The following is a 21,070-nucleotide window of genomic DNA, read 5'->3' on the forward strand; positions in this document are numbered from 1 at the left end:
AGCGCTTACTATGGGCCGGGCACCGTACTAAGCTCTGGGATGGATACAAGCAAATCGGGTTGGACACAGTCCCTGCCCCACGAGGGGCTTACAGCCTCAATCCCCATTTTACAGATGAAGTAACTGAGGCCCAGAGACATGAAATCACTTGCCCAAGGTCACACGGCAGACAAGTGGCGGAGCCCGTGCTCTATCCACCACGCCATGATCTGATGGATGATATTTGTTAAGCCCTTACTACGCATCAAGCACCGTTCTGGGATAGATAATAATTGTTGTATTTAAGTGATTACTATGTGCCAAGCACTGCGATGGACACAAGCAAACCAGGTTGGACACAGCCCCTGTGCCACGTGGGGCTTACATTTTCAGTCCCCATTCTACAGATGAGGTGACCGAGGGACAGAGGAAGGGAAGCGACTTACCCACGGTCACACAGACAAGTGGCGGAGCCGGGATGAGAACCCATGACCTTCTGGCTCCAAGACCCGAACTCCTGGTATTCGGTATATGCTCCCGCTGTTGGGTCGGGACCGTCTCTATATGTTGCCAACTTGTACTTCCCAAGCGCTTAGTACAGTGCTCTGCGCACAGTAAGCGCTCAATAAATACGATTGATGATGATGATGGATAAATACTATTAATTGATTGGGGTCCTATGAATGGCAGAGCAGCATTCAGGTGCTGGGGCTAGGAGCCCCCAGGGACACTCCTCGCCCCCCAATAATCAGCGGGCATCTTAATCGTTTGCATATCTTTAATCCACGCCCCCCCCCCAAAAGGGGAGGAGAGTCAGGGTGTCCCCCCCACCCCCCAACGCCCCCCTCCCTCTCTCTCACACACACACACACACACACACACACACACACGCACACCCCGGAGGGACACGGAAACGCCCCCAGACAGACAAGGTAGCCATGGGACGGGGAGGGGGCATCAAAGCCACTCGCACCCCTCCCCAGCCACAAAAACAACTCCCCTAGTGCCCCTGCCCCTAGCAGCGTTTGTCAGGTCCCGCAGGGGGGGTCGTAGCCCCCCCCGCCCCCAAAGCCCCCCGATGCCCCCGCTCAGGGGGCTCCCACCTGCCTGCCCCCCCTCCCTCCCGCCCCCCACACTTTGGTTCGCTTCCTGCAGCCCCGGCCCGTGTCTCTCTCTGCGCTGGCTCCGCTCCTCGTGTCCTGTGACCCCGCCCGCGACCTGCTCTGACCTTCTCCTGGCTTCCCCGTGCCTGTCCCGGCCCGGGCCCGTGGGGACCCCGGCCCCACGTTCTCATCATCATCATCATCATCATCATCATCACCACCATCATCCTGCCGCCGCCCCTCGAGGTGGTTCACAGGGCGGCGTTGCCCCGGTCCTTGAGGTCGGGGGCGGACCGCTGGCGCCGCATGCGGGGTGGTGTAGTGTAGGGTGGGTAGCGGGGCGCCTGGGGGTGGGGATGGGGGTGTTTCCGGGGTTCGGCCCGGCCGGGACTAGGGGCGCGGGCTGGGCCGGGGCCTTCCCCGCCGCCCCGCCTGGCGCGGCCTCCTCCGTCCAGCGAGTTGCGGCGGGGCCGGTGCGGGCGGCGCGGGCTGGGTGGCCGGCGGGTGGTGGCGGGGGCCTGGACCGGGGCCGGGGCTGGGGGGTCGGGGTCGGCCCCCAACCCCGGCTCCGGCCCCCCGGCAGCGGGCCAGGACTCCCGGTGTTGAGGGTTGCTCTTGAAGGGGAAGCGGAGCTTGCAGTCGTGCGGCGGGACGAAGCGGGCCGGGGGTCGCCGGAGCCCTCCGCGGGGCCCGGGGCCCTGGAGGCCGGCCTGCAGCCGCTGCTGCTCCTGTTTCAGCCAACGCAGGCGGCCTCGGCGGAAAGCAGGATCTTCTTCCATCAGCCGTGACAGGCGCTCCCAGCTGCTGGCCGGGGCCGGGGGCGGCGGGGACGGGGATGGGGGCTCCCGGCGCGCCCCGGGAGCCTCCTCCGCCAGGCCGCCCTCCCCCTCTTCCTCGGGGGCGCCCCACACCCCCATCTCTCCGTCTTCCTCCCCATCCTCGTCATCCTGCGGCAGAGACAGAAGACACACACGGGGACGGTCAGAGAAAGAGCGGGAGCTGACGTGAGCCACCGTTCTGTGGGGGTGAGGGGAACGGCAGGGGGTCTGTCTCCCCGTCTAGACTGGAAGCTCACTGCGGGCAGGGAACGTGTCCGTTGTTCCCAAGCGCTTCACTCGGGGTTCTGCACACAGTAAGAGCTCAGTACACGACTGACTGACCGGTGGGGGCTGGGGAGAGCAGCGGGGTCCGGGATGGTGGAAGCAGGGGAAACAGAGGCCGGGGGGCCGGGGGAAGGAGCAGGAAGGTCTGGAGGGGGAGGACAGGAGCGGCAGAATCGGAAGCGGCGAGCAGGACCCCCTCACCTGCACCAGGGGGACCACCCGCTCCATCCTCAGCATGCGGTCCCGGAGGGCGCGGATCTCACGGTCCTTAGTGCTGTTCTGCAGCTTGACCTCCTGCAGGATGCCCGTCAGCTTGTCGATGTGGGCGCGCAGGTCCTCCACCTCGCCGGCCCCCCCGCGGGCCCCGCCCCCGGCCCCCTCCTCCCCGTCCTCCTCCCCGACCGTGTCCCAAACGTCCCGGGCCACGGCCCGCCACGAGTCCCCGGGCCCCTCGGCCTTGCCGTAGGTGCGGCAGAGCTCCCGCATCTTGAGGGCCGCCAGGGCCTCGATCTCGGCCCGGCCGTGGCGGAAGTCGGCCAGGGCCACCTCGTAGCAGATCTCCTTGACGGCCTGCATCTTCAGGTCGGCCAGCGTGGCCCAGCGCGGGTCCTTGCCCTGCAGGCGGCGGCGCTGGGGGATCTGGTAGACGACGCGGCGCGGGGCCCGGCGCTTGCCGCTGCTGGGCAGGCCGCACCGCTTGACGATGGACTGCACCGTCGTCGGGGGCAGCTGCTCGCGCAGCGACGAGATCAGCCGCCAGCTCTCCTCGCACGACCGCTTGTCCGAGTCGTCGCCGCTGTCCGAGTCCGCGTACTGTCAGCGGCGGGACGGGGAGGGGCGGGGGCTCAGGCGGGGGAACGGGGACCCTCCCCAGTGCCCGACGGGACCCCAATCTCCAAGAAACCCCATCCCCGCAGGGCCATCCCAGCTTCCGGCAGGCGCCCCCAGCTCCCAGCACCCCTCGGGCCATCCCGGCTCCCAGAAGGCTCCTTATCCAGGTCCATCCCAGTTCCCAACAGCCCCCCTCAACCTTCCCAGCTCCCAGCACCCTGGGCCATCCCAGCTCCCAGCGGCCCTGGGGGAGCCCAGTTCCCAGCCCGGCTCCGGCCCGACGGGCCACGGCCCCTCGGCTCCCACGGCCGCCCCTCACCAGCCTCTGTTGCTCCAGGAGGAGGTCGGCCTCCTCCTTCTCCTTCCGGTACTGGTTCTCCAGATCCTGCAACCTAAGGGGGTGCGGGGAGAGCCGGAGCTGTCAGGACCGCTAGTTGGGGTGGGGGGGGGCCCTGGGGAAGCGGAGGTTGGGGACGGCGGGTCGGGAGGGGAGGGGCACCGGACCGGGGCCGGACGCCAGGGTCTCACCTCTTCTCCATCTCCAACTTGATGTCGATCCCCTGCTGCTCCAGCAGCTCCTTCTGGGCGAAGTTCCAGTCGACGGGCTCGGGGGGCGGCCCCGGGGGAGGTGGGGCCCCCCGCTCCCGCTCCAGACGCGCCTGCTCCGGGTGGTTAAAGCGGAACACGTGGTTCTTCCCCAGGACGATCCGGTTCCCTGGAGACAGCGGCCCACCGGGGTCAGCGGCGGAGCCCTCCCCCGTCGGCCCCGGCCTCAGGGTCAGATCCCCGGAGCGCTTCCCAAGTCCCCCATGAACCGGTTCGCCTCCTCCCGAGGGTAGGATCGGGTCTCCTTTCTCCCCAGGGACCCCAGGAACAGGCTCTACCTGTGGGGCGAGACCACCAGGCATCCGACACAGACGGGGGCAATGGGTCCGAGGTGGCCTGGGCCCCGGTAGACGGGTTGGGCAGGGCTGTGGGCCCGATCCGCTGGACTCCCTTACCATTCCCAGGATTCTTTACCAGAGCCCAAGGACAACCACCTCCTTAAAGGCCTCTCCTCCCTTCCCACTCCAGTCAGCGGGACCCCAGCTCTCAGGTTCATTCAGTCGTATTTACTGAGCACTTACTGTGTGCACAGCACCGTACTGAGCACTTGGGAGAGTACAGTATAACGATAAACGATAAACAGTATAACGATATTTTATTTTGTTAGTATCTTTGGTTTTGTTCTCTGTCTCCCCCTTTTAGACTGTGAGCCCACTGTTGGGGAGGGACTGTCTCTATATGTTGCCAATTTGTACTTCCCAAGCACTTAGTACAGTGCTCTGCACATAGTAAGTGCTCAATAAATATGATTGATGATGATGATAAACAAACATATTCCCTGCCCACAACGAGCTTTCAGTCTGACCAGGCTCTTCCCTTGTCGTGGGCAGATAGCATGTCTACCAACTCTTATTGTATCGGACTATTCCAAGCGTTTAGTACATCATCATCATCATCAATCGTATTTATTGAGCGCTTACTGTGTGCAGAGCACTGGACTAAGCGCTTGGGAAGTACAAGTTGGTGACATATAGAGACAGTCCCTACCCAGCAGTGGGCTCACAGTCTAAAAGGGGGAGACAGAGAACAAAACCAAACATACTAACAAAATAAAATATATAGAATAGATATGTACATATATACATATATGTACATATATACAGAGACAGAGACAGATATGTACATATATGTACAGATATACAGAGACAGAGACAGATATGTACAAGTAAAATAAATAAATAAATAAATAGAGTAATAAATATGTACAAACATATATACATATATAAAGACAGAGAACAAAACCAAACATACTAACAAAATAAAATAAATAGAATAGATATGTACAAGTAAAATAAATAAATAGAGGAATAAATATGTACAAACATATATATATATATATATATATATATATATATATATATATATATACAGAGACAGAGAACAAAACCAAACATACTAACAAAATAAAATACAGTGTTCTGCACACAGTGAACACTCAATCGATACCACTGATTCGTTGATTCATATTCAATTGACCACCACCGGCCAGTACCAGTAATAACTTTGGTACTTGTTAAGTGCTTAATATGTGCCAAGCATTATTCTAAGCGCTGGGATAATAATAATGATATCTATATTGGCGAAGCACTTACTGTGTGCCAGGCACTGTATTAAGTGCCGGAGTGGATACAAACAAATTGGGTTGGACAAAGTCCCTGTACAACATGGGGCTCACAGTCTCATTCCCCATTTTACCATTGAGGTAACTGAGGCACTGAGAAGTGAAGTGACTTGCCCAAAGTCACACAGCAGACAAGAGGTGGAGCCGAGAGATTAGAACCCATTACCTTCAGATAATCAAGTCCCATATGTGCCTAAGTGCAGAGGCTTTAATCCCCATTTTACAGATGAGGAAACTGAGGGACACGGTAATGAAGTGACTTGCAGCACACAGCAGAAAAGTGGCCAGGCCTGTTGCTTTTCCTCTAATAATAAGTGTCGCGTTGTTAAGCGCTTACTACGCTCCAGACGCTGTACTAAGTGCTGGGGTGGATATGAGCAAATCGGGTTGGACACGGTCCCTGTCCCACATGGGGCTCACAGTCTTAATCCCCATTTCACAGCTGAGGTAACTGAAGCCCAGAGAATAATAATAATAATGATGATGATGGTATTTGTTAAGCGCTTACTATGTGCAAAGCACTGTGCTAAGCACTGGGGAGGTTACAAGGTGATCAGGTTGTCCCACGGGGGGCTCACAGCCTTCAACCCCACTTGACAGATGACGGAACTGAGGCCCAGAGAAGTGAAGTGACTTGCCCAAAGTCACACAGCCGACAGTTGGCGGAGTCGGGATTTGAGCCCATGACCTCTGACTCCAAAGCCCGGGCTCTTTCCACTGAGCCACGCTGCTTCTCAAAGTGCTGTGACTCGCTTGAGGTCACACGGCGGACAAGGGGCGGAGCCGGGATTAGAACCCAGGCCCTCCGAGTCCTGGGTCTGTGCTTTCTCCCCCAAACCATTTTCTGCTGGACCTGTCTTCCCCCCTCAGTAGTCTGTCCCCGCAACCAACCACCCGCCACCCCGAGGGTGGCAACTGGGTCATCTCCTAGATCTTAGGAGAAGCAGCGTGGCTCACTGGAAAAGAGCCCGGGCTTTGGAGCCAGAGGTCACGGGTTCCAATCCCGACTCCGCCACTTGTCCGCTGTGTGACTTTGGGCAAGTCACTTCACTTCTCTGGGCCTCAGTTCCCTCATCTGGAAAATGGGGATGAAGACTGTGAGCCCCACGTGGGACAACCTCATGACCGTGTATCCCCCCAGCACGGAGAACAGTGCTTTGCACATAGTAAGCGCTTAATGCCGTCATTATTATTATTATTATTCTGTGAGCCCGCTGTTGGGTAGGGACCGTCTCTATGTGTTGCCAACTTGGACTTCCCAAGCACTTAGTACAGTGCTCTGCACACAGTAAGCGCTCGATAAATACGACTGAATGAATGAATCTCCTTCCGGCCCGGGATCCCGCAGGCGGAGGGGACAGTACCAACGGTGGAGGCGGCCTGATTCCAGTCTCCCCAACCCTGGGTGCTCCCCACAGTCCCCCCGACGAAGGCTCTCTCCGCCTCCTCCCCGTCCTGGCAGGGCATACCTGATCTCAGCACCAGGGGCTGAGTCACCGGGTTCCCGTTGACGTAGGTCTCCGCTCCTTCCCAAGGCTCCAGCGTGACCACCACTGGCAGGAAAGAGGAGGGGAAGCGAGTCAGAGGCAGTGGGAGCCGGGGGGCGGTTTGGGGGGGATCGGCAGCGGCCCCCACCTGCCCACCCAGTACCTGCTGGAGTCCGCCGAACCCTCTGGTAGCAGCACAGAGAGGAGGGAAGAGTAGAGGGACATTAGAGCTCCCTGAAGCCTTTATTGAAGGGCACAGGGCTCCCCGAAAGGGGCCTACGACCCCCAGAATCCTCTGTCAGAATGGTCTCTCCCCGGCCCGGTGCCCAGACTATACCTCTCATGAGGCTAAGCTCTTCTGGGGTACCCAGAGAGGCAGGACTGAGGGGATGGAGGAGAAGGGTGGGGAATGAATGGCAGGGAATCAGCAAACCAGGCTTTCTTTTTTTTTAATGGTATGTGTTAGGCGCTTACTACGTGCCAGGCACTGTCCTAAGCCCTGCGGTAGATCCAAGTTCATCGGACTGGACGCAGTCCGTGCCCCCGCATGGGGCTCACGGTCTCGATCCCCATTTTACAGATGAGGGAACTGCGGCCCAGAGAAGCCCAGTGACTCGCCCAGCGGCAGACGAGTGACGGAGCCGGGATGAGAACCCAGGTCCTTCCAACTCCCAGGCCCGGACTCTATCCACCGGGCCACACTGCCTTAGGCGACTCCCCACGGGAATGTCTCCGGACGGTTTCAGGAAGGACCGAACTTTTCCAATTCCCCGAGCGTCTGCACGCCCCCAGACGTCTCCCCTACCTTCTCCATCCGGCTGGGTCAGGCTCCGAAACAGGCAGTGCTGTTCCCGGATAAACTGTCCCGTCAGCTTGATGTCGACGTCCACCTGCCCGACCCTGCGGGGAGGGGGAGATGGGTGGGACGGGGGAGGGCCCCCCGTCTCCCCGCCCGGCTGGTCCCCCTCCATCCCCGCACCCCAATTCCTCCCAGCATCCAGGCGGTACCTAGTCACCCCGTCCTTGATGTGGTAGAGGAGACACTCGGACATCAGGGGGTCTTCGTTGAGGTTGACCAGGTGCGGAGTCTGTCCGGGAAGGAAGAGGAGGGAGGGGGACGTGAGCAGCCGCCGGACGGGGCGTGGAGGCGGGGGAGAGGTCAGGAGTCGAGGAGGAAAGCCCTCTAGACTGGAAGCTCGTTGTGGGCAGGGAATGCGTCTGTCGTGTTTTTTCTTTATTTTTTTTTAACGGCATTGTTTAAGCACTTACTATGTGCCAGGCACCGTTCTAAGCGCTGGAGTACATACAAGTTAATCAGGTTGGACACAGTCCCCTGTCCCACATGGGGCTCAGAGTCTTAATCCCCATTTCACAGATGAGGTTACTGAGGGATGGCAAAGTGAAGCGACTTGTCCGAGGTCTCTCAGCAGGCAAGTGGTGGAGCCGGGATTAGAACCCAGGTCCTTCTAGTAGGTTCTACCTACTAGACCGTGTTGCTTCAGCCCTCTGTAGGTTTGTTGGGGGCAGGGAATGTGTCTGTTCTATTGTCCTCTCCCAAGCGCGTAGTACAGTGCTCGGCACACAGTCAGCGCTCAATAAATGCAACTGACTAAGCAGTGAGGGGTTCAGAGGTCAAAAGGTGTCACGGCATGGCTAGGAATCTCCCCTCCCCAACCTCGGGCCGCCCCCACCGCCACTCACCTTCCTGGGGGAGAAGACCCCAACGGTGCCGCCGTCTTCCCGCACGGCCACCCCCATCTCCGCCAGCAGCGCTTCTCTGGAGGGAGATGAGGGGAGCGGAAGAAGCTCATCTCGGTTCCCCTCCCCTCTTCCCTCCTCTCTCTCCCCGGGACTTAACTCAGGGCTAATCCGAATCCTCCGTGCCGGGACCGAAGCCGTGTCTGACGGGATCGGAGTGGCTCCCCCTCCCCATGAAATAACGATAATAATGACAGCGATAATAATTACGGAACTTGTTAAGTGTTTACTATACGCCAGGCACTGTTCAAAGAACTGGGGAAGATGACGGTGATGATGATAATGATAATAATAATACTTGTTCAGTGATTACTATGTGCCCAGCACTGTTCTAAACACTGGAGTGGATACAAGTGAATCAGGGTGGGCGCAGTCCCTGTCCCACATGGGGCTCACATTCTCTTTGTTCCCATTTTGCCGATGAGGTAACTGAGGCCCAGAGAAGGGAAGTTACTCGCCCAAGGTCCCACAGCAGACATGTGGCGAAGCCAGGATTAGAACCCAGGTCCTTCTGACTCCCAAGCCCGGGCTCTACCTACTAGACCACACTGCTTCTCGACATGGTAAAGCCCCCCTAACCCTAACCCTTCTGGGGCTCAACCCCTCAGCCTTCTCCTCCTCCCGGACGGACACCCTACCCTCCCATCTTGTCCCGGGCCCCTTATACACTCTCCAATCTAATTAGCTGAAAGAAGGCTCTGACTTATAATAATAATAATAATAATAATAATAATGGTATTTGTTAAGCGCTTACTATGTGCAAAGCACTGTTCTAAGCGCTGGGGGGGGATACAAGGTGATCGGGTTGTCCCACGTGGGGCTCACAGTCTTAATCCCCATTTTACAGATGAGGGAACTGAGGCACAGAGAAGTGAAGTGACCTGCCCACAGTCACACAGCTGACAATTGGAAGAGCCAGGATTTGAACCCATGACTTCTGACTCCAATTCTAAAGGTTCACCTGCACAATTTCGCCTGGTTGGTCTAGACTGTTAGCGCCCTGTGGGCAAGGCACAGATCTACATGTATCTATTCTATTTATTTTATTCTGTTAATATGTTTTGTTTTGTTGTCTGCCTCCCCCGTCTAGACTGTGAGCCCGCTGTTGGGTAGGGACCGTCTCTATCTGTTGCCAACTTGTACTTCCCAAGCGCTTAGTACAGTGCTCTGCACACAGTAAGCGCTCAATAAATACGATTGAATGAATGAATGAATGAATGTATCGCTCTCTTCCAAGCACTTAGTACAGTGCTCTCAATCAGTCATATACAGTGAATGCTTACTGTGCGCAGACCATTGTACAGAGCCACTTGGGAGAGTATAATTCAACAGAGTTGGTAGGCGAGGTCCCTGCCCACAACAAGCTTACAGTCTACAGGGGGGCACAGACATTAATATAGAAAAATAACAAACCAACCAAATTATGGATATAGACCTCAGTGTTGTGGGGCTAAAGTGAATAAAGGGAGCAAATTCAAGTGCAAGGGCGAGGCAGAAGGGCAGTTGAGCGCTCAATATATATGGACACAATAAGCGATCAATAAATATAGATGATTGATTACGATTAGATGATGATTAAATGATTAATCATTAATCATAAATAATCAGATGATTAAATACGATTGAATGAATGAATTGATTAATTGATTGACTGGCCAAGAAAGTTTCCAAAGACTGACCGTCACCCCTCCCCGCCAGCATAGAGAAGCAGCGTGGCTCAGTGGAAAGAGCCTGGGCTTGGGAGGCAGAGGTCATGGGTTCTAATCCCGGCTCCGCCACGTCTGCTGTGTGACCTTGGGCAAGTCATTTCTCTTCTCTGAGCCTCAGTTCCCTCATCCGTAAACTGGGGATTAGGACTTGAGCCCCCCGTGGGACAACCTGATCACCTTGTACCACCCCCAGCGCTTAGAACAGTGCTTTTGCACATAGTAAGCGCTTAACAAATGCCATCATTATTATTATCTCTTGCTCTAGACAGACTTCCCCTCCTCCCCACTCCACCTTTGCCTCCCAAGACTGCAAAAGCATTTTGGGAAGGAGCTGAGTCCCCCCCGTCCCGGCCCACTCCACTCCGCCGTCCGCCTCACCTCTCCATCCGCAAGGCCTCCGTCTTGCGCAGTTTCTCCTCCCACGTCTCATTCAGTTCCGCGATGATCTTCTCCGTCTCCTGCGTCCGCAAAGAGGAGCGGATTCAGAGGGGAAGGGGACGCGGGGTGCTGCCCCTCCTCCCAACCCTCAACCCCCCTTTCCACCTTCAGGACCAAGGGGCCCCGACACCCACCCTCCCCAGACCCCTCCTCACCTGCAGCCGCTCCATGGCCTCCTCGGGCCCAATCTGGGGTTCGGGACTTGGGGAGTAGGGAGGTTCCAGCTCACCGTTCTGGCCAGGGGGGCTCAGGCCGGGCTCCGGGGAGGCGGCAGGTGGGGAGAGGGGCGGCAGTGGGGTCCCACAGTGCCCATCCTCCAGCTTCAGCCCTGGTGAGGGAAGAGCGGAGGGGTACAGGGCGAGCCATGAGGCCTGCAGGGGCCCAGCCATCAGGGCTGGGGAGACTGGGGTGGTTGGGGGGTACCAGCCAAAAGGGAGGTCAGCGGTGGCAGCTGACGGGGCTGGAGTCCCGGCCAGGGTCCCTCTGGGAATGGAGAAGGGGGACAGGAAAGGAGGGAGAAGGAAGCAGAAAGAGAGATGGGGAGACAGGGAGAACCCCAGAGCTGGAGAGACCAAGCACAGCATCAAGGCAGATGACGCGGCGGTTGGGTGGTGGAGGGGACGCCCAGAACGATCCCCTCCCCGCCGCCCATCCTGCTGGTGGGTGTCGGTGTCATCCTGAGGAGCCCCCTGGCCTGTCCACTCCTGGGGACCCAAAGGGACAAGAGGTAGAGGGTGGGGAGAAGAGCAGAGACTGAGTGATCAAGAGCGAGGAGAGTGGAAGGGAGAGAGAGAGCAGAGATAGAGAGGGCAGAGACTGAGAAGAAAGAGAGATAGAGAGGGGAGACAACAGAGAAAGGGAGAGCAGAAATCGAGAGGGAGTGCAGCAGTTGAGAGGGGAGAGCAGCGTGGCTCAGGGGAAAGATTACGGGCTTGGGAGCCAGAGGTCATGGGCTCTAATCCCGGCTCTCCCACGTTTGGTGTGTGACCTTGGGCAAGTTACTTCACTCCTCTGAGCCTCAGTTCCCTCATCTGTAAAGTGGGGCTTAAGACTGTGAGCCCCACGTGGGACAACGTGATCACCTTGTATCCCCCCAGCGCTTGCTTTGCACATAGTAAGCACTTAACAAATGCCATCATCATCATCATCATATCAAGGGAGTTGAGGGAGAGCAGCGATGGAGAGCTCTAGACTGTGAGCCCGTTGTTGGGTACGGACCGTCTCTATATGTAGCTGACTTGTACTTTCCAAGCGCTTAGTACAGTGCTCTGCGCACAGTAAGTGCTCAATAAATACGACTGAATGAATGAAATGGAGAGGAACAGAGAAAAGGAGGCAGAATGCAGGGTCCCCTCCCCTGGTCGCCCTGTACCGCTGAGGGTGGAGGCCGACAGCCCCTGGGCTGCCAGTAGCTGCAGCAGGCGGGCCCCCTCCCCTGCCTCGGTCTCCCCTGGGTCACCCATACCCCCCACCCCGCCATACCCCCGAGGGCGGAGGCCGACAGCCCCTGGGCGAACAGCAGCTCCCGCAGACGAGCCACCTCCTCTTGCAGCTCCCGGATCAGCCTGGCGTTGGGGTCCTCGTTGATGACGGCATTGCAGCGGATCTGCTTGGCGCGATCGGCGTACCTGGGCGGGGAGCAGGGGGAGGGTCGGAGCCGGAGCCTCCAGCGCCCGGCCTCCGTCCCGCCCGGGAACCCCGGCCCCCCGGCTCCCCGCAGCCCTGGGGCACCTGAGAGTGCTCAGGGTCTCCTCGTAGTTGATGTCGGCTGGGCTCAGGGCCGCGATCATCGCCGTGCGTGAGTTGCCCCCTGTGGAGGAGAGACATGGCGTGGGGGAGGGCAGTGGTTAGGCCACAGGAGAAGGGTCACGTCGTGGGGAGGTTGGGGGGAAGGGGAATCCGTCGGCAGCCCCTTACCCAGATTCTCCTTCAGCAGCCATGTCAGCACCGAGTCTCTGTACGGGATGAAGTCCGACTTGCGCTTTTTGGATTGCTGGGTGTGATGGCGGTTGGGGGAAAAGGGGAGGCATATCAGGCTACTGGAGGGGCAGGGGTCCCTCCCCAAAGTCCTCCATTGCCCCTCTGACCCCCTGGGGACCCTCCCCCTGCCCGTCCCCGGGCCCAACCCCCTGCCCATTCCTCACCATCTCTGCCAGAGCCGAGATCACCTTCCCCAGCGTGGTCAGGGACTTGTTGATGTTGGCACCTTCCTGGAGTGTGGGGGAGGAGGAGAGGCAAACCGGGCCTCTAATCAACCCTTCCTCACAAGCTCCCCAAGACAGCCCCAGTATGCCCCCCCGCCAAGATGTGGAGAGCTCCCCCGACCCCAAACACACTCCTGTAGGCTCCTCTGAGGTAAATCGGGCCACCTCCCTGCATCCCTGGAGATGTCCCTAGCCCCAGCTGGTGAGGGGCAGCCCCTTTTATATGCTATCGTATTTGTTAAGTGCTTACTATGTGCCAGGCACTGTATTAAATGCTGGGGTAGCTAAAAGTTCATCAGAATGGACACAATTCACTACTCACATGGAGCTCACAGTCTTAATCCCCATTTTGTGGATGAGGTAACTAAGGCGTTAGAGAAATGCCGTGATTTGCCCAAAGTCACACAGCAGACAATCAATCAATCAATCGTATTTATTGAGCGCTTACTGTGTGCAGAGCACTGTACTAAGCGCTTGGAAAGTACAAGTTGGCAACAGAGAAAGTCCCTACCCAACAGTGGGCTCACAAGCGGCAGAGCCGGGATTAGAACTCAGGTCCTCTGACTCCCGAGCCCGGGCTCTTTCCACTAGACCACACTGCTTCTCCCTCACACCTAGAAATCCTCTCTACACAGCAAATTTGTCCCCTCTCACCAGTCTACCTTCCTTATTCCCCCTCCGTTTTTATTTTTAATGCTACTTGTTAAATGCTTACTACACGCCAGGCATTATACTAAACGCTGGGGAAGATACAAAACAATCCCATCGGGCCAAGTCTCTGCCCGACATGGGGCTCACAGTCCAAGTCAGATCCTTGATATCTCAGTGCTTCAGTCGTCTCGTCCCGGCTAATTAGCCCACAGAAAGTTCTGCAGCTTCATTTCAAGGCTGAAAGGACTCCCCCCGCTCAGTCAGTTTCTGGCACCTGCTCAGCTTGGGGTCCCTACTGACCTCTGATTCCATTTCTCTTCCTGTTTTCACTCCTGTTTTCACTCCTGTTCTCTGGGAGCCTCTTCTCCCGGCCCCTCACCCCCAGTTCCTCCTGAGGCTCTCTTTCCTGCCCCCCAAACCACTCACCTTCAGCCGCGTCCCCTTGGCCCCCGTGGAATCAGCTCGCTCGCTCCCAGCCAGATCCACCAGGCTGATCTTGCTGACCTAGGGGACAGGAAGAGGTGAGTGGGAGGGAGGGAACCAGACAGAAGGCACACACCCGTAACGGACAGGAGAAGCAGCATGGCCTAGTGGAAAGAGCCCAGGCCTAGGAGTCGAAAGGACCCGGGTTCTAATCCCGGCCCCTCCACATGTCTGCTGTGTGACCCTGGACAAGTCACTTCGTTGCTCAGTTACATCATCTGTAAAATGGGGATCGAGACTGTGAGCCCCACGCGGGACAGGGACTGTGTGCGACCTGATTAGGTTGTATCTATCCCAGCGCTTAGTACACATAGTAAACGCTTGACAAATACCATAAAAAATGGGGGGAGAGGGGATGGAGAAAGGAGTGAGGAGAAACAGTCAGGGGAGTAGGACACCTTGGATGGGCAGTGGGTGGGCTGGAGGAAAAGGGTCCTATCTTGGAGAGGTGAGGGAGAGTTAAAGGCTGTGGATTTGGGGAGATCTGGGGGGCAGCGGTGGGGAGACAGGGTACCTTCTCCGTGTCGAGCCCCGAGAGCTGGTCATGGCATCGCTGGGTAAACACGATGGTGAAGACGGCGTGCGAACGGCTACTGGTCTCATTCATGTTGGTGGCCGCCACCGTCCTGGAGAGGGATGGGGACCCAGGCATCCGGCTCTCCGCCTTCTGGCCCTCCACCAACCACCCGCCTCTCCAACCGCCACCCCGACCCGTCCGAGGCCCAGGCACCCCGGCTCGGCCCTCGCAGGCAGCCGCCTCACCGGGCCTTGTTGCCGCAGTCCATGAGGTCGGCGATGTCAGCGTAGGAGGTGACGGCCAGCTTGGACAGGTCCTGCACGTACGGCCCCAGGATCGGATGCTCCCGGACCCGCAGGGCCCCCCGGCTCTTGGGGTTTAGCAGGTCCCGGACACGCTCGCAGTAGATCTCCATGTAGCTCACCTGGTCGGGGGCAGGAGACCCGGGCGTCCTGCCTCCCCACACTCTCCTTCTTCCTGCCTTGCCCCCCACCCTCATCCTCCCAAGCTCCAAGCATCCCACGGGCCCCCCCACACCTCCCACCTGGAGCAGGTGTATACGTACATATGTATGTATCTGCGATTAATTTACGTATATTAATGTCTGTCTCCCCCTCTAGACCGTGAGCTCGGCGTGGACAGGGAATGTGTCTGTTTGTTGTTGTACTCTCCCAAGCACTGAGTACAGTGCTCTGCACACAGCAGTGCTCAATAAATACGATTAAATGAATTCATGAAAGCATCCTCACCTCGACGGAGAAGGAGAGCTGGGCGCCCTGGTTCTCACTGACGCGGGAGAAGAGGTCTTCGCAGAGCTTGGGGGGGGGTCAGTGAGGGGGAGGAGTGAGGCCCCCTTTGGCCTCGGAGGTGGGGGGCCAGGGAGATGGAAGCAGACGGGGGACCCCGCCACCTTCTGCTCTTCCCCTTCCTCTCCTCCCAGCACCGCCTGGGTCTCCCCACTTGCCCTCCCCCATGGAGTCGAGGACGGATAGACGGACGATTGGACCGAAGCCGTCCGGGACTTGTTCTCTCCCTCCATCAGACGGAGAACCGCTTCTGGATCGCTGGGGTTCCCGGGTGGTTGTGTTCCCTTGCCAAACCCTTGCCAATCAGTCTTTCCAACCATTCCCAATGGTGGGTCTTGGGCCCCGTCTGTGGGTCTTCCACTCTGTCTCTCTTTCACTCAGGGCACCTCCTGGGGCTTTTGTATCTACTACCAGGTACTGGCCTCTGCCAAGGGGAGTCAGCTCCGTGTGCCCCCGCCCCCCGCCCAACTGCCGGCGGGGCTTGGGGGAAGGGCCGGGTACCTGGGGCACGATGCCCTGCTGCCCGGGCTCCTGCCGCCCCATCATGGTGTAGGACTTGCCAGACCCAGTCTGCCCGTAGGCGAAGATGCAGACGTTATAGCCCTCAAAGGCGTGGACCAGCATCTCCTCCCCGATGTCTTGGTACACTTGGCGCTGGGAGGCAAACTGGGGGTCTTCGGCCTGGGGCGGGGGGGCAGAGCATGAGGGGGGAGGCCACAGGCCTCCTGACACCCTGCCCCCCCGACTCAAGTCCGAAGGGACCCCGGGGTCCTGCTCACCGACGTGTGGGACCAGTAACTGTGGTCGAACGTGAAGCTCTTTGGGGAGTCCTTGTTCTGCTTGGGGTTGGTGATGGCTGAGGGGGCGGAAGGCGGAAGGGGTGAGGGCGGGCAGCCCCCCGAGTCTCTCCCCCGCTCCCTGCCCGCCCCCCCACCGGCTCCCCACCCCCTGCCAACTCCCTGCCAGGCCCCGGAGCTAAATCCAGCCCCGGGCTGCAGCCCCCACCTCCGAGTGGCCTGTCTGGATTGGGCAATGGGGATTCTGGGCCAACCCCCGCCCCCAGTGGGCCTCGGCCCCCTCCCCCACAACCACTGCCCAGTGACCCAGAGAGCGGAGGCAAAGGGACAGGAGAGGAAAAAGGGGCCCAGGTTTCCCAGCCCCTGCCTCGCTCCCAATCCCCGCCAGCCACCCCAGCTGCCGGGGCCCACTGGCCCTCCCTCACTCCACGCCCCAACCCACTGGCTCATCCCCGCCCCCCGCCCAGCCCATAGTCTGTCCCCCAGCTCCCCGTCCCCTCCCCTCGCCATCCCCCAGCCACCCCACCCCATCCCCTCCGGCCCCCTGGCCTTTACTCACAGGTGGTAGTCCCCTGCATGCTGACCACACACTTGGCATCGCGGCTGGTCTCGCGGGCATTGAACGGGCGGACCCGGACGGCCACCTTCACAGAGGCCCCTGCCATGGCCCCCTCACGGGCAGAGGGTGGATCCCCGCAACTCAACTGGGGCGGGGGGACAGAGGGGATTGAATGGGTCAGGTTTACGGCAGCTGGGAACTCTGCCCCACTTCCTGCTCCCCTCAGGCCCCCAAGCCCACAGTCCTCTCAGAACGAGTTCCCTGAGCACCACCGCCCCCCCTGCTACCCTTCAGTTCCCCTGGAGCCCCGGTTCCCAATTACCACAGCCCCTGCAACCATTAGGGTCCCAGCTTTCTGTTCCCAGCCCCGGCGCCACCTTCCTCAGCGGTCCGGCGCACCCCCTCCCTTCAGCCCCATCCCCCCCATGGACCTTAGGTGGTCCCACCACTGACTCCACCCCACACAGGGGGCCAGGCATCCTGGACCCCAGGAACTCCTCCACATCCTCCCCACCAAAAGGCTCCAAGCAGCCCAAGGCCAATCCCCCTTGGCCTTCCATGCCCCCGCTCCCTCTCCTCGGGGACCCCGATCTTCAACCCTCAGCAATGACCCAGTCACCTGGCTACCTGGTGTCCGGGCCCCAGGCTGGGGACGCTGAATCAGAGGCAGCTGTGTCTGGTCTCCCGTGAACGGTGGCCATCCTAAGCCTGGGGTGGCGGCCCAGAGACCCTGGAGCTAGGGGAAAAAGGAGGAGAGCCAGGTTTTGGGGGGGACGGACCAGCCCCCCAGCCCCCTCCTCTCTGGGGCTCATCGCTTGAGGGGGGGGGGTGTCCCAGGAGGGCTGAGGCCTGGGGCTGGACACCAGGCCAGCCCCAAGGTGAACCCAAGGGCAGGGGATGAGCGGGCGGGGGGAGCGGGGGATAGTATTTTTAGACCCCCGGCTCACAGCCACGCGGACCACACACAGAGGGAAACAGACAGCCCGAGGCAGCGGGGGGGTGGGGGGGAGACACAGAAACCAGGTGGGGGTCTCTGCGGGTGGACCCCAGAGGCAAGGTGGGGGACAGAGCAGCAGCAGGAGTGGAAGGGGACGGAACCGAGAAGACGGTGGAGGGGGAAGAAGACAGGGGAAAAGAGCGGAAAGGCCAGGAGAGACCGAGACATCCAGAGAGCCAAAGACAAACAGAGAGAATGGGGACGGGGAAGTTGAGAGAGACCGAGACACCCAGAGAGCCATACACATACAGAGGCGATGGGGATGGAGAGACCAGGAGAGACTGGGACACACTCAGAGACACTCCGAGAGCCAGAGACAGTGAGGCCAGGAGAGAGTGGGACACCCAGAGAGCCAGAGACATATAGAGAAGGTGGGGACGGAGAGGCCAAGAGAGACCAAGAAACCTAGAGAGGTGCAGACATACAGTGACAGTGAAGACAGGGCAGGAGGGATTGAGCCACACAGAGACATACAGAGATGGTGGGGACGGAGAGGCCAGGAGTGACCAAGATACGCAGAGATGTACAGAGATAATGGGGACGGGGTGGCCGAGCGAGACCGAGACATTCAGAGAGCCAGAAACAACCAGAGACGGCAGGGATGAAGAGGCCAGGAGAGACCAAGACACCTAGAGAGCCAGAGAGATCCACTGACAGCGGGGATGGAGAGGCCAAGAGAAACCAAGACTCTCAGAGAGTCAAAGACAAACAGTGGGAAACGGTGGGAACGAAGAGGCCAAGAGAGACCAAGAAACCTAGAGAGGTTTAGACATACAGTGACAGTGAAGACAGGCCAGGAGAGATTGAGCCACACAGAGACGTACAGAGATGGCGGGGATGGAGAGGCCAGGAGTGACCAAGATACGCAGAGACATACAGAGATAATGGGGACGGAGTGGCTGAGAGAGACCAAGACATTCATAGAGCCAGAGACATCCAGAGATGGAAGGGATGAAGAGGCCAGGAGAGACCAAGACACCTAGACAGCCAGAGAGATCCACTGACAGCGGGGATGGAGAGGCCAAGAGAAACCGAGACTCTCAGAGAGTCAAAGACAAACAGTGGGAAACGGTGGGAACGAAGAGGCCTGGAGGACTGGAACACAGTAACACAGAGACTGTGGGAACCGAGAGGCCAAGAAAAATGGGGACACCCAGAGACGGCGGGGACAGAGAGGCCAGGAGAGACTGGGCCAGCCAGAAAGCCAGTGATACACAGAGACAGCAGGGACAGACAGGCCAGGAGAGGCCAGAGACATATGGAGAAAGTGGACCAAAGGGCCACCACAGAGTGTTCCCCAACCATTACCCCAGTCTCCACCCGGTGTACATGTACATGTGTACACACACACATACACGTGTGACCCTGACTTGCCCAGAGCAGGCCACCTGGCACACGTGGAGAGGGAAGAGGGGGCAGAGGACAAAGTTCCCCCTCCGTCTGGTTCCAGTTCATCCTCTCCTAACCACTCAGGGCCCTTGGAGACACCCCCCCCCCACAAGATTTCCCGCCTCCTGGACTCCCATCCCGCCCCCCAGCTGCTTCCTCTTGGGGGGGAAGGGGACAAAAGGCCCAGCTGGGTGGAGTTTTCCGGCCCTCCCACCCTCTGTGCACTGGGGGAGTGGCAACTGGGGTGGGGGTACACAGGGGACAAGCCAGGACCCCCCCCCACCCTGGAGCGCAGACTCACCGCCTTCAGGGAGCCAGAAAGGACAGACCTCAGAGAGACGGGATCTCAGAGGGAAGGGGAGGAAGCTGGGGAGCAGGGAACCAGGGTTCCTGAGAAGCTGGAGTCGGTGGGAGGGATCTGGGGGCTCTATGCCTGGGCTGGCAGAGGGACCAAAAGGGTAGGGGTGGGGGAATGGTTCTAGGAAAATTTGCCCAGAACTGGGGGGTCGGGGGAGCATGGTTGGGGGGCTGGAAAGAGCCAGATTCAGGGCCTCAAGGATCTGAAGAAGGCAGGCCAAGATGCCGGGGTCCTGAGAGGGTTTTGGGGTCCGAAGGAAGCCAGAGGGCTGAAGGAGGGAAGTTGAGACAGTCGGGAGCTGATAGGAAATCGGGGCGGGGGGCCTGAGGGAGTTGGGGGGAACCCCTCCAACTCCAATCCCGGTCACAGAATCGAGGCATCCTGCCACCCCGCCTCCCCCGGCCTCAGGGGTGCCAGGCAGGAGTCCAGGAATGCGGGAGAGCGGGTGCCCACACCCTGAGAGGAGGCAGGCCTCGCCAGCCACCACCCACGGAGGGCTAAGCTGGGGGGGGGGGGGCCGTCGGAGGAGGTTGGCAGCCAGCCCGCGGGGTCCCCCAAGCCCCCTCGCCTCACCTCTGGCCCGGCGTCCTGCCCACCGGCCCGGCCCGGCCCGGGCCAGGCCAGGAAGGGAGCAGCTGAGACCGGAGCCGGTCACTCAGGAAGGGGCGTTTCTGACCCCCAACCCCGGCCGGGGGAGGCAGGGGGCCGGGGCTGGACGGATGCGGGGCGGAGCCTGGGTTGGGGCTGTCAGACGGGGACAAGGGCGGGGGGCCCCCGGAACCCACGGCTGCGGAGACCGAACGGGACCCCACCCTGACCCCCGTCCTTTGGGCTGTGGAGTCGAAAGCTGGGGACCCCCTGACCCCTGGGGCGGGGGTCCCCCGGGGTCGAAAGACGGGGACCCCACCCTAACAGCTCCGAATGGGCCCCCCCACCCGAAGTGGGGGGACATTCCTCCCGTTCCCGGGGCCCCGGCGGACCCCCCCCCTTCACATTCATTCGTATTTATTGAGCGCTCACCGTGTGCAGAGCACTGGACTAAGCGCTTGGGAAGTCCAAGTTGGCAACAACTAGGGACGGCCCCTACCCACCGGTGGGCTCACGGTCTAGTCTACCTCCTTCCCTTCCCCACAGCACCTGTACATATATATATATATATATGTTTGTACATATTTATTACTCTATTTATTTTATTTTGTTAGTATGTTTGGTTTTGTTCTCTGCCTCCCCCTTTTAGACTGCGAGCCCACTGTTGGGTAGGGCCTGTCTCTAGATGTTGCCAATTTGTGCTTCCCAAGCGCTTAGTACAGTGTTCTGCACATAGTAAGCGCTCAATAAATACGATTGATTGAGAGTGTGGGGCTCCCCCCGCCCCAACCGGCGCATTGTCCGCCCCCCGCGCTCCGTCGCTCACCTCTGCTCCCCTCCCGGGGATTGCAGAATTTCTGAACTCGAGGGGACCGGCGGCTCCGGTTTGGGGGGGGGGTGGTCGTGGCTCCCCCCGGGCCCCTTTGGGGGGGGGGGGTCCCGGGGGTGTTGGGGGGGAGAAGGAACCGGCTCTATATGTTGCCAACTTTTACTTCCCAAGCGCTTACTACAGTGCTCTGCACACAGTAAGCGCTCACTAAATACGAATGAATGAATGAGCGAGCGAACGGGGCGGGGCGGGGGCGG

General features: G+C 59.3%; 1 protein-coding gene across 4 annotated transcripts; it reads right to left on the reverse strand.

The window, feature by feature from the left end:
- Positions 1-1,104: 1,104 nt before the first annotated feature.
- KIF1C (kinesin family member 1C) lies at positions 1,105-20,896 on the reverse strand. Of its 4 annotated transcripts, none has more exons than XM_038768910.1 (23): positions 20,811-20,896; positions 17,280-17,388; positions 16,653-16,797; positions 16,076-16,152; positions 15,798-15,977; positions 15,240-15,305; positions 14,736-14,914; positions 14,488-14,599; positions 13,917-13,994; positions 12,780-12,845; positions 12,553-12,628; positions 12,367-12,445; positions 12,118-12,263; positions 10,791-10,963; positions 10,576-10,655; positions 8,432-8,507; positions 7,739-7,818; positions 7,536-7,630; positions 6,713-6,796; positions 3,545-3,731; positions 3,336-3,408; positions 2,387-2,998; positions 1,105-2,029 (listed from the first exon to the last, which is right to left on the reverse strand). In XM_038768910.1, exons 3-23 carry the CDS (start codon positions 16,756-16,758, stop codon positions 1,334-1,336), a joined length of 3,321 nt encoding a protein of 1,106 aa, XP_038624838.1. In that variant the 5' UTR covers positions 16,759-16,797; positions 17,280-17,388; positions 20,811-20,896; the 3' UTR covers positions 1,105-1,333. The 4 variants fall into 4 exon arrangements, with proteins under 4 accessions (XP_038624838.1, XP_038624840.1, XP_038624837.1 ...); XM_038768912.1 differs by having other exon boundaries at positions 17,272-17,388; positions 20,811-20,890; XM_038768909.1 differs by lacking the exon at positions 20,811-20,896 and adding an exon at positions 19,970-20,051.
- Between the last annotated feature and the right edge of the window lie 174 nt (positions 20,897-21,070).

This window comes from Tachyglossus aculeatus, chromosome Y4, assembly GCF_015852505.1.
Source record: "Tachyglossus aculeatus isolate mTacAcu1 chromosome Y4, mTacAcu1.pri, whole genome shotgun sequence".
In the NCBI taxonomy this organism is placed as follows: Eukaryota; Metazoa; Chordata; class Mammalia; order Monotremata; family Tachyglossidae; genus Tachyglossus; species Tachyglossus aculeatus.